General features: G+C 46.9%; 1 protein-coding gene across 1 annotated transcript in view; it reads right to left on the bottom strand.

The window, feature by feature from the left end:
• Positions 1 to 6,833: 6,833 nt before the first annotated feature.
• Positions 6,834 to 13,624, bottom strand: part of LOC144944074 (glucagon receptor-like) — a 51,261-nt gene continuing 44,470 nt past the window's right edge. Inside the window, exons 11-13 of the mRNA XM_078872478.1 lie at positions 12,538 to 12,676; positions 7,198 to 7,516; positions 6,834 to 6,940 (exon numbers count right to left, since the gene is read on the bottom strand). Coding sequence (XP_078728604.1) covers positions 6,834 to 6,940; positions 7,198 to 7,516; positions 12,538 to 12,676 — 565 coding nt within the window. The remainder of the gene's footprint in view (positions 6,941 to 7,197; positions 7,517 to 12,537; positions 12,677 to 13,624) is intronic.

Here is a 13,624-nt window from a genome sequence, read left to right as displayed (position 1 = left end):
ATTTATCTCTCACATTTGCACGTGCTCCACAAACCGAGGTGGATTGTGGGTGAGGAGGCGTGACGTCATCACGCACGATTGTGACGCCACCACGCAGTTGCGCGCGTCGACGTCACCACCGCACGTGCGCACGCGGCAGGCAGGCGGGCAGGAATCCATCCAGGAATCCAGCGCGAAAAATATATATTTACTCCGCTAAGAAACTCCAAATGTCCTTTTGTTTTTCATTAAATAGTTATTTTATTTAATACGATCACTTATGCAGCAACAATTGAAAGGATACCAGTACAACACAATCAGGTCTCCTCGGAGAACACAAAGGCAATTGGCAAACCAAAAGTGCTGGACACAACACACATATCGTGTTGTTGTTGTTATGGGAATTCATATACTCAAGTAAACATTTGTAACACTCAACAAAACGCGTCAAGAAAGTGGAATGTAGATATGACCGAAACAACTGCCCGCCCTGGTACACGATCGTGAAGAGCGTCATCACTCCCAGTGGCGTGGCAAGGATCTCCCTATTCTTGGTTCTTTCGGTAAAGTCACGTAGAAGGGAAATAATAAAATAATAAATTAACATTTACTTTATTCTTTCCCTTCTACTTGACTTTACATAATAACAATAATAATTATTGTATTATTTCCCTTCTACGTGACTTTACCGAAAGAACCAAGAATATGAATCCCTGCAGTCACGAAAGCTTTAAATCAAATTTCAAGGATCTCCCTGTTAAGGGCTGAGCTTCGGAAAATATTTACGCTGGCTGTTGGAGATTGGGGAGGGGAGGGAGGGGCCCAATGATAAATGAAGCCCTGGGCGTAGCTATAAAATGTGCAGACAGTGCAACTGCGCTGGGTTAATAAGTGGGTGATGAGGCGGGGGGGGGCTAAATTGGGCAGGCGGTGACCCCATTTAGTTGCTTGCAGCAGGGCCCACAACCCCCTACGATCCACCATTTTTCACTATCAACTGGAAAGTTGCTATAGCTGCTGTGAATATTGACAGCACACGAATAATTATAATCAGGGCAAGCTGCAAAACTTAATCTGTGGATGTATCATCTTGCAGAAATACATTCCATTAAAAAACGAGTAGCCTGCACGACATGACCATCTGTCCTCCATCAACACTTGTTTTTGTTTTAACACCGTACATACAAAGTAGCCATCGATGAACGATGATTCTCCTCCGCCCCCCAATGTCACCATCTGCTTCCCACCCTCGATCGCTCCCCTCTCACACGTGCCAACCCCAAAGACAAAGACCTTTAACAGAATGTTGGGGCAGGTGCTATTAGCGAGCACCTATGAAGGCCGGCACGGCACACGCTCGGCCGCCTTTGTCTCCCTAGTTGCACTAGGTATTCATTTGAAACCGAGTCGACCTAGGGGAGGCCCATGACCGTTTCAGGTAATTGTCACCGGTGTTGGTCGTGAGTGGGAATCGAACTCGGATCGCTGTTTTTGTAGCGCAGCGTAGCGCTAACCCCCAGTGGCCACCCCCCACCGTCAACCCCGCTACTCCCCAACCCACGCTCCCCCCCCCTCTTTACCCTGGCCAGCCAACCAGGAAGACAGCCAGCTAGCAAAACTTGTTTTTCTCATGATACACATGGGAAACAGACGCATGTTGGAACACATCAAATATATATATTATAGTAGGTGCCTACTTTGAGTTATGAATGCTCAAAATGAAGTTTTCTTATAAACGTTATCTTGAGATCATATTAATCACAACTCCATGGTGTTTTGACTGAAGGCAAACGACGGTAACCGCCACATTACACGACTTACTGGACCGTATGACAGGAATGGGGAACGGACGGCCCCATTGGCCGAATTCAACTCACAACTTCCTCGAAAACGACCTCGGGTCACATGAGCCGAACCACATCAAAACGGCAACAAAAAAAACGATATCTCTCCATCACTGCAGGAGTCTTTGCCGCACCAACCATATTTTCACGCCCATTCTCCATGAGTCCGACGACAAAGGTTCAGAACTTGAGAGCAGATGGTGGAATGTCATTGTGGCAGACCTTGGTTGTCGCTGCGTGTCTCCTGTGTCTACCGTGCAGCAGCTTGCGGGGATCTGGCCGAGGGTAGAGAGAATTGGCGAGCTGTGGTGGTGAGAGCGTCAATATCATTTGCCAGCCACGATGACCTTTTGAATTTTTGAATCAGATACTGAAAGGGGAATATTTTCGAGCAGGAGAAACCGCCTTTTAATTTGTGGACAGGCGAAGCCAATTCTGTGACTGCACGCGCCTCTGCACGCTTGGTCGACCCGCGCGGTTTTTTTGTTTATGCCCCTATTGAGCAACGCTAAAGTGCACGCTAATGTATGGCCCGCAAACGGTACTTGAAAGTCTATTCACCCAAGGAATGGAACGCGTCCGAGGGACATACACAGAGGAGACGGAGCGATAACATCAGCTCGTGTGCACCTGATACATCGCAGGACGGTGAGAGATGGTGGCAGCTTGGGGGAGGCCTTCATCCAACAGTGGATTGTACATGACTGATGATGATTGTGATGATTTCGCCTTCAGTAAATAAAACATAGCTTTGCTCCCCTGCTGTAGGATAAATACTGGGCGAGTGTTCCCCATTATCATGGATATGACCCAAGGCCAGGTCTATTCATCAAACTCTTCCTCCCCTGTGTGTGCGAGTTTGCCAAAATCCAGGCAAAGGGAGAGTCAGGACAGACACGGCTGTGTTTGCCCAGGGGGGTAATCTTGTGTCAGAGCAGTGAGCCAGCACTGCTGGCTAAAATCCTCGATGTTGTTGTATATGGTCAGCTATCCGTGATGAAACTGGAGTAATTAAGTGTGATGGTCGCAGAACAGCTGTCTATGACTGTACGAAACAAAATCCGTAAGTACATTTTGTGTCACTTAATTAAGCTTTTACATTACATTAACATAGCCACTTCCGTACCCAGTTACATGCTAATTTCTCACATTAACATCACTAGACACAGCCACTCCTTTATAACCCTTGGGCTACACCCATTTCAAACCTTTAAATCAGTCTGCATCAGCAGCAGACCATGCTTTCCCACCTGATGACGGACGCTTGTGTTGCGCCCGAAACGTCGTGATTTATTTTAGTTTTCATTTATTTTATTTTTTACCGACTTGACTTTACCGAAAAAACCAAAGCGTATGAATCCTTCCAGTCACGAAAGCTTCAAATCTAGAATTAATTAAGCTTGTTCCAGCTCAGAATTAAATAGTTTGGTGTTATCGCGATGCAATGATAACTGCTTGCAGGACCGATACACAAGGCGCACTGTTGGTGTGGATTAGGTGGCCCTCTCAATGGGCCTCTTCTCTGACACGAGGTGGTTCGCTGCTTCCCGAGAGTTCAACATGCACTTTTATCACACGACTTGACGCCAATATCACGAACGTATAAAATACTATTTGGATAAATAAGCAAAAACACATTTCAAATGAGGGTGAGTCCTTCCCCAGGGCTTCCTCGCACACCTGAAATGAGTTATCACAAATAGAGCATGCAGGTAATAACACATCGATACCTCTGAATCTGCCTTGTAACAGGTGAACACAATGATATGTATACCTTATATAAACACAACGTATCAACTATAAACACAATATATTAATTACTGTTCTGGTATGGGGTTTCGTGTCCAAATGGGACTTTAAACATATGGGATTTGTTTAACCATATAATTGTACATAAAGGCATTTTATATATATACGGCATACACTATATACTTCATATTACTATATACTACAGTGGAAGTTGGATATACGCACACCTCATAAGCACAGGCCTGATATAAGCAACAAGTGCATATACTGGTGGGGGAAGGCTAAGGGCAACTTCTGTTATAAGCAACTGAAAGTTTATTTAGTTTAACCAGGTGGTGAGAACTCAAGAAACCAGGATGAGTCTCATTTGCAAGAGTCATTGGGGTCACCAAAATGATAAAAAGGAAAACAAATAAAATAAAGTACAGTGATGAGGAAAACAGAAATGTAACAATAATGGACTTGCTTTCAAAGGGTGTGCTTTATATCCAGCTTCTACTGAATAGCATTAAAGTTATTATACACATATCAACTCTTGTACAGCTTCCGAGCTGGCTGAACAGGTGGCTTCTTTCACCTGTGCTTTAGCACAAGCGGTCGTCATTTACCTGGTGTCCACCTTCGTCTGTTCATTTGGCAGCTGACAACTTCGAGAAATTACCCAGGCAGAGATTTGCGTCGCTCTGATTTCATACCGGAGTTCAGAAAACCATCGTGTTAGTCAGGAGAAAGAACCACTCGAAAGTCAATTGTCAAAGTAACGAAAACTGTCAACCGATATATTCTTTGGTTCTTTCGGTAAAGTCACGTAGATAGAAAATTTTAAAGTAAATAAAATAAAATTGAAATCTACGACGTTTCGATCACAACACAAGCGATCGTCATCAGGAGGACGGTGTGCTTTCGCTAAGTTGTCCCGACCTGAAGAAGGACGCTTGTGTTGCGCCCAAAACGTCGTGATTTAATTTATTTATATTTTTTACCTACGTGACTTTACCGAAAAAACCAAAGCGTATGAATCCTTGCAGTCACGAAAACTTCAAATCTAGAATCACGAAAGTTTAAAGTCAAAAAATGTCCACCGATAGTTCGTAACGAGTAAAACATTTACAATGATAATACTAATGACGTACGTTTTAACATTAGTGATGAATTAAATAAGCTTTAACACTAAATGAAAAACATTCATTAGAGCTACAGACAGGCTGAAGCACAGAGCACTGATGTTGTGGCCGCCACGTGACAGCTATTAGGATTGTATTCCTAATAGCTGATTGGCTGGTGAAGCGGAAGTGATGAAATCATTCCGAGCAACCGTTGCCACACCCACAGCATTGCTATCTCCATTGGACCATTTCATTTGAATTATTTATATGTGTTGAATTATTTATGTATTGACGAAATTTCTGATCGTACTACAATCACTGGCTGCCGGATTTTATTAACATTTTCTGTCCTCATGCCACTGAACACAGCTCCGTAGCTTGACCGTGCTTAAAGCAGAGGCATGCTCAATGGGATGGAGCACGACACAGCCAATGTCAATCGCACTTGGGGGGTGCAAAAAACATTTCAGGGGCTGTGCAGACTCCGCCATGGATATTGTGCAGGAGGAACAAAACGCAAATGCACAAAATTAAACAAGTGTGGTGCTGAGGGCATGTGGACCAAGTTGAGAATGACTGCTTTGAACGATACTACTGCGTTGGTTTTAACATTTATGCTGTATATAGCAATCTAATGTGTTTTTGGTTTGACACGATGTCCGACGTTTTGGACCACGTGTTGGGAGCTTTTTCGTCAGTAACTGGTCTTAATAGCGCTATCAGGAACTAAGTCATTTCGCGTGTCATAATTCTACCATCTCGTGTTTTTTTCCGTCTCTTTTCAACTGTTTTGTTCATTCTCTTAACCTCACTGTAACATTACACGTCGTTTGTGCGTAATTTACTGAACAGGTTAATACATCGATGCACATACTACCCCAACCGTGTGTGTATCGTGAGCGTAGTGCATCGATTGCGATTCATGAAATAACTTTGCATCGTCACACGCCTTGCGGACGCCATGTGACGTGCCCTGCTTGCTCCCTGCATGGCAGGCAGGCTTACACTCAATGTCCCCATGTGCGTATGCGCCATGTACACAGTAGCATAGCTATCGAGTATGCAGGCAGTTTAACTGCACCGGTGCCCGTGGCCACGGGACTAGAGGGGACAGGCGCCAGGCTACGGGAGAGGAAGTCAATTGGACAGGGCCCACGTTTAATTTGATTTACCAGAGCCCATGCCAACCACACTGCGCCCCTGTAGGACCGTAGGGCCGACCAAAGATTCCTGGAGACCCAGGGCTAAGGGCCCAGAGTAGAATGTTACGTGGGCCCCCCTTATTAGTGACAACATGGTTGTGGGGCCCTCTTTTGTGCGAGGCCAGGGGCACATTTTCCCGTTTTGTCCGCCACTCTGGTCGGTCCTGTGTGTACGCCATATCAATGCAGTTCAAGGGCATGCTCACACCTCAGTATGGCCCCTTTTGCAGACTTAAAAAAAGGAAACTCCTTCCATTAAGGAATGTGACCATGCTGCGTCTTGATTTATGATAACCCAACGCAATACACGTGCGTTCTCGCAGGATTATTAATCTGGCTTTTACTGCCAACTCGTGCAACGGCTTCCAGTCGAAACCATCATCTCCACCCCCTACCCCATCCTCAACCCATCATCTTGCACGGTCACTACATGAATGTGCGCTGCGAACACGGGTCCAAAAAAAGGGGGAAACTTCATTTTTTGAGATACGACTACACCAGCGGCGCTGACACGTGAAGCTCCTGAACACGTGAGCTGTTGTTAAACCAGCCACGTGTGCACGCATGTATATCCTTTATTGGTCAATCCACTGCTGGATCAGGGCCTCCCCATGCCATGCGGGTCATTTGACCATACTTCGTCATGCTGGTCAGTGCAAGTTAGCGAAGGTGTTGTGGAGCATGGTAAAGTGCAACACTGGCATTTGCCGCAATGCCCTCTGCCGACAACAGATCACAGTTGCAGCCTACAACAACTGGTTAATGTACGGTGTTGGTCGCCCGTCGAAGCACTTGTCCAAGGCTCAACCCTGCTTACATACTGAGATCCAACAGAGATCGGATACATTCCAGGTGAGTCTGTCACAGGCTCACCACTGTCACTCCCCAAAAAACGGATCGTTCGGGGTGGGCTTGCCGGGGTGACAGGAGGACTCCGTATTTAGCCGCAGGCTTCACCGGTGGAGAAGGTCGCTGAGTGCAAGGTCCAGCTCTCCGCAGTCGGCTGTCACAAAGTGTCCCATTGTCCTCCTCGGTGGCGGTTGGCATGTTTTGAAGAGGTCTGCGACAGCGCGCAATCGCGTCTCACAAATCAAGCAGGGGACGAGACGCCAGCCGCTAAGGATGCTTGGGACACGCGCTCGCTGCTGTGACCCAACTCGCCATCGCAACCCCCCACGGACACAGCTCCTCAAAGCTTCTCCAGCACCACCCCCAGCAAACGCGAGTGGCGAAAACTCGAGAAGACCCCGAGTCGACGCCATCAAACCGTCCACACACTGCTGCTGGCATCGCCGACAAAAGTCACGACAGGCGTGCAGCTGGTGCCGCACGAGTGATCATCCTGCTGCAGCTGCTGCTGCTGCTCTACGGGGGCTTCTGCCCGCAGAGATTTAAGAGAAGCGGTGTCTGGCGTTGGGAGCGGCGCATCGCACAGGCTGTTGGGCCGGAGGGCCTCCTCGTGGCTCGGCAGGTCCTGGGTCTCCTGCAGCCCCGTGGAGGCCGTGCTGTGGCCGTTGCGCTGCTCGGCCTCGTCCCGCGACGCCTTCAGGTTCGACACCTGGATGTAGTTGAGTCTGCTCTCGAGCTCCTTGCCCAGCCGCCAGCGCTTCCACTGCTTGCGGACTTCAGCTTGGACCTGCACGCGAACGCGACGCCGGCGCGGGCTCAGCTACTGCTGCTGCTGCTGCTTTATCAGCGTATGATGGAGGGGAGGATACGCGCGGCTTAAATATGAAATTGTAAGTGCACTGATGAAAGAAATAGAGTTGGCATGAACAATAACAATCATAATGATAGAGCCAGGGCTTAGTTTCAGCTGCAGCTGAACAGAACCGGGCTCTAGAAGCTATTTTAAACGCCTCCCACGTCCTCCCCCTGCTCAGGTTAGAGGGTTTTAGGGGATTGCAGGACCCTGGACAATCTTCCATGAAAAAGTTAAGCCCTGAATTTCGCTATTGTCATCAATTAATAAATATCAGAGCGATGGTATTTATTTACTCACGAAAGCCTCACTTAGTCTCAAAATACTATGTTTCAGGAGGGTCACGCTTTTGTTTCTCATGGCCAGTTCCTCTAGCACTATTTTTGTCTTGTGGCAGTAAATTCCACACAGATAGATCCAATAATCTATTGCAGTACTGCCAACTACTAGTCACCTGACATCCCAAGCCAATAATACCAGCGTTTTCCTAGGCATTTTGTCATACAGGTATTAACCAGGCTCAGCCCTGCGTAGATTCTTAGTTCTGGCAAAAATCTGACACATTCAGGGTGATTTGGCTGTAAGCCGGCATTATTTCTTTATTTAGACTGATTTTACTTTAAATAGGCTGATATGTTTACGTAACTCACAAGTGGTGGTGTCAAAATGCGAACGGCTTATTCTCAAACGTTGAACAGATGCATTATTATGACACCGGGGGGTTATACACAAACAGATGTCTATGCAAAATAAAAATAACAACATTAATAATACATTTTCTTGCCTAAGATAGTCTCAACTGAATGTCTACATAGTTTTTGTACGTCTAGCTTGCAGTTACCGCACACTATTAGGCTAATAGGCGTTTTGTAGACTTTCGCCATGGGTTATTACGTGCTGGGATGGAGCTTACTTCTCTGGTGACAAAGCAGTAGAGGATTGCCACAAAAAGACCCTGCAAGATAGAGGAAACAGCCACACAGATCGGTCATTAGCAGACGCCCGTACAACCATGTCTGTCAATCCACCACCAAATGAGGGCCTGCCCATGCCAAGTGAGTTGTGTGGGTTCTTTCGCCATACTTCACCGCACCTGTTCAGTGCACCTGTTCAGTGCACCTCTGATTATCATGGTTCAACATGCATACATACATACATACTGAACATACATTCCGTGTGGACCAATTAAAGGCAAGGAGCATTAACATGTGAGCATGAAAGTAGAGTGGAATGGATTTGGCTGCATTGTCCACCCTCTGCCGTCCACCATGGAGCCCCCAAGTCTATACACAAACATTTGTTTGACATAATCTAGTCACCTATCGGAGCACTATCCATGCTACGACCTGCTTAGCTTCCGAGATCTGACAAGATTGCGTGGATTCCAAGTGATTTGGTCATGCAGGGCTTAATTTGCATGCAGGGCTTCATTTTATCTGGAGCTGTTCGGGACTGAGCTCCGGAAATCTGTTCCCACCTCACATCCCCCCCCCACCCCCATGCCCCCACTTTCCATTGCAGTTGGGGAGGATGGGAAGTAATGGGCTCTGGGTGGCTGAGGGACTGGAACCAGCGTTGTTTTCACGACACCAATGTTTAAAAGCAATGCACTGCACTGATGGTGCGTATTAAGAAAACTAGCTTGTTAGCCCGTCCTCGGACGGAAGCTGCAGAGGGGCCAAATCTAGTCAGCATAGAGGCAAAAGAAGCATTTAAAGAAGCATTAAAATTGTTTTTTTAGCAGCGACTCTTCGGTGTCTTACACAATAGGCAAAGGCGAACAATCTTTGTGGCTGTATAATTTGATAAAACCCGTAACTTCACGTTAGCACTGTTTTCAAATCACCTGAAGCTGTTAACTGACAAATTGATCTTCACCGATGGACGCTTGATAGCGGAGAGTGAAGAAAGTAGAGTGCTGATATTGTCTGAAGAAACTTAGCAAATAACGAAGACCAAAGAGAAGCATTAGAGTTACGAATAAATTGACCAGAGTATAATTGTATCTTGTATAAATGTAATGGCAGGGAATATTGAGAAAAATAATGTCATCAAACACTTCACTGCATTTCACTGTAGCACTGTATTAATTGCAGTGAATGTTGCACAAAAGGAAGTCATAAAACATCTCACAGCATTTGACCGCAGCACCGCATCAATGGCAGTGGTTGTCGCATGTCATAAACCAACTGACGTAATGTCACAGTAGCACTGTATTTAACGGACGTTCAATTACTTGCTCTGATACTGACTTTCGCTCGCTGGGGTTTAAAACAATTTTAATTCGATACAATGTCTGCAAAGTAGCAGAGAAATGTTTCTCGTAGCATAATTTAGAAGCGTAAAGTAGACTTGCCTTTTGTTGGACGTGCCGAAGAAATAAATAAAGGCACCAAATGCACTGCGATGCGGCGTAGAATTATTTATTGCCTTCAATTGCTATAAAGATTCGTAAAATCGAAAGCGAATTTGCGTAAAAAAATTATCATAGTCGCTCGACCGTCGTCTGTGTTAGTCAAAAAATCTCAGCACACATGAATAATAATTAGGGGGGGGGGGGCGCATGTGGAGTGACGTCACACGCGGGACACACACACACAGCCTTTTTTGGCTCGTTATATTAGTTGCTGCTTGGATTGCCTGATTAGCTTTACTTTCTATTAAAAAAAAAGGTCGAAATGAAAGCTACTATGCGTAAACACATTTTCGTTTCTGCTCCACCTTCTTCATGCGGAGTAACGTCACCCGTTTATGATTATTGATGAGGGGGGCTGGTTGACGTGGAGTGACGTCACCCACGTTGCACACAAACATACATTCTTGGCTCATTGTAGTAGTAATATCGGGGAAATCGGGGGAGCAGCGAAGGAGTGTTCAGCGCCCTGCCCTATGAACCTCGTGAACTTCCTTTGACTGACAGCCACAGCTACAGCCAGTGACAAGTGACATTTAAATAACACAAGCCATCGGCCCGTACTGACCGACCGTGGTTAAGTGTTGTCAAACAAAACCCAACAACAAACACGGCATGGGCAGACAGCACTCCATCCAGCAGATGTCTGTAAAGTACAATTTTAAATTATTATTTACATCGAGAGAAAAACACGTATACTGCATATTCCGAATAATGTACTAGTGAAACCAGATTGTTACGGTTGCCGAAAGCAGCGCTTGTTTATTTTTGCCACTTGCTGCACACGTGACCCCACGCAAATTAAACAGCAGCCCTGTCCACAATTACTATGCACACACACACGTTGCATTAGCCATTCATAATGTCGCTACGACTCTGGCAGAGGGGGCCACTTATAAACAACCAAGACAAACAAGTGGAGCCTCCGCAAGACGCTCTGACAAAATACGAGTCTAATTCTCATTGGACGGGGCTACTCGTGTGCAGTCACGACAGAGCAGGATTTGGCAGAGAAAGGAAAAAGTGGAGGAGGTGGAAATGGTTTGGATGGGAGCTACATGTGAGAGGCGGAAGCTCTCTAGCCATATATTGCTTACTTGTTTACCGTTTGCTAAACCTTTCATATTAATTTTTTCCTGTTTTGTTTTCCAGAGCCAGGGCATGCCATTGTTTTGGCCGCTTATTCAGCGGCTGTGCGGCGGTTGGCTAACAACAGCGGTGAGCAATGTCTGAACCGGTGCTGAGCCGCCGACTGTCGCCCACCTGGACTTACCAGCAAGATGTGAAGTATCACTAATGAGTCTCCATGACCGACATGGAGTGGAGGAAATACTTCGTCCAGCAGTAGAAGCTGCATTTTTGCGTATTATATATTTACGTACTGTATGGCTTTCGTGATCCGCGTCTCCCTTTGAAAAAAGGAATTTGGTCTCAACACCTCTCACCTGCTTTTCATAATGATTAAATAACTTGATTTACTAAGATTTGTTTCATGATACATTGTATTACTCAGATATATTGTATTAAATCGTATAGCACCCACCACCATAAATGTGTAATGGCAGGGTGACACCTGCTGGCCGGGAAAGGGAATCACGGGTACGGGCATGGTTAAAGTAACAAACAATCAGAGAAGGAGAGGTATCTGGGGCAAAGGTAACAGGTGGGGTTAGCCGAGATGCTCCGGGAACCTGTTCGAAGGTTCCATGAGAGGGCATGGCCGGAGGCGGGGCCTAGCCACGCCTGGGGGGATATAAGGGGGAGCGGACCCGGGGCTCAGGGTTCGTGTGTGGGTTCTTGGGTTCTGGCTGCGTCGTTGCTCGCCAACATCTCTCTCCGTCGTCCGGCCACACGGAAGATCTCCTGCGGGGTTTCCATCGCCATCATCGTCACGCCGCCAGCCAGGAGCGTAGCCGAGTGAGGGCGGTGGGACCACGCCAAGTGATCGGCTGTGTGTAGCCAGTAGAGACGTTAATATCGAAGTGTTGTACTCAGAATGAGAAGAATAAGTGTTGGCCTGTGTTGTGCCCAGTATGAGAAATAGAAGAAGTACCCTCTACACGACGTGTTGTGGAAGTCGCTCATGACAAATGCAAGGATACAGGAGTACGATAAGGATTAATTAATTGCATTACATTCTTTTGCAAGTCAAAAGCAGCTTACCTCACATTTAATCTCACACATTCCACTGTCCTGCTGTAGTCTAGGCTAGGTGACCCCCAGTGGCAGCTGTCCATAAATGGCTCAAGGTGAACTCAGCACTGGCCTGCAAGTGGGCATTAGTCTGCCAGTAGGGCGTGAGTAATGGCAGGAGGACAAGAAGGACCATAATGTTTAGATTGTACAGAGTGGTTCATGCAAATTGCATCACAAAAGCAGGAAGCAAGCAGTCAGGTGGTGAGCCGACGCCACAAAAATTGTCCAAGCTCTGCAGTCCTCTATATATATTATGAGCGTTCATTCGTGTGGAAAGAAAAAATGCTACAGTGCAAGGTGGGCAACTCTCGATCCCTGTACAAAAGGGCAATGCCAGCGTCCGCACCTGGAAGGAATTGAAGAAGAGAGCGAAGAAGAGCTTGACGTGGCGCAGCGCATCATGGGCGTGCTCGTCCGTGATGAAGGTGAACACAATCTCGTGGATTCCCAGCAGCGGGATCAGCGTCAGCGTCGACTTGGCCAACCTGGACACAGCGCAGCAGCCGACGAGCCTCCCTCTGCATCGCGTGGGGCATGTGATGTGCAAGTGTGGTCAACTTTCCGAATTTTAAGTTTTGTTTTCTTGAAGCAGGTGAGAATTCTTGAGACCACGATAGAGTCTCACTTGTAAGAGCGACCTGCAGCATTGTTCTGCCAGTAGGGGGCGATGATTGCCGCTCTGTGTATAATCCCAGGGACATTTTTACATTTGGAAAATTGGGACACTGATGCCCGCACGCAATGGCCTACTCGTGCGAAGGACGCCAATGTGATATTTATCGTTCACTCTGAAGCAGAGGGCGTGCGTAGTACTATTCCGGTTATTACACCCGCAGAAAATTATCGGGGCCATCGCTAGATTCGAACCGTGATCCTCTGCAATAAGTGATGAACGCACTACCGCTGGGCCATTATGGGTATTTGTGCATGTACGTGCTTGCACTGTTGACACGTGCATCCATGCGTGTGTGTGCACGCATTGTGGGGAGCGGTAGTGCAGTGGTCGGCCCACTGCGTGACCAAGGCGGCCCCAGTTCAATTCCCGCTAGCGGTGAATATCAGTGACGAATATCTGAACTGGTCCTGGGCATCCCCTAGGACGACTCAGCCTTAACTTAGTACCTGGTATGGTGTGGAAACATCATCAATGGGGAGACAAAGGTTGCCGGGTGTGGTGCTGGACGCCCGCCCCCTCATGTGCCGTGCCGGCTTTAATAAGTACTTGAAAACAGCACGCACCACAACTGCCTGTTCAAGGCTACATGGGGGATCTTCGTCTTTGCCGTTAAGCAGCACTTGCAAGGATTAGTTCCATAACAATGCTCTTCCTGTAGCGAGCTGCTTCCACTGCACAGTTTACGAGTTGGTCGCCACAAATATTAGTCTTTTCATGTGCCCCGCATGCCAATGTTGTTTTTTTCAAAAGTGACCGT

The sequence above is a fragment of the Lampetra fluviatilis genome, chromosome 1, assembly GCF_964198595.1.
Source record: "Lampetra fluviatilis chromosome 1, kcLamFluv1.1, whole genome shotgun sequence".
Lineage (NCBI taxonomy): Eukaryota > Metazoa > Chordata > Hyperoartia > Petromyzontiformes > Petromyzontidae > Lampetra > Lampetra fluviatilis.
Note: the sequence above shows the minus strand (reverse complement) of the source record. Positions and strands in the feature narration are given on the sequence as shown.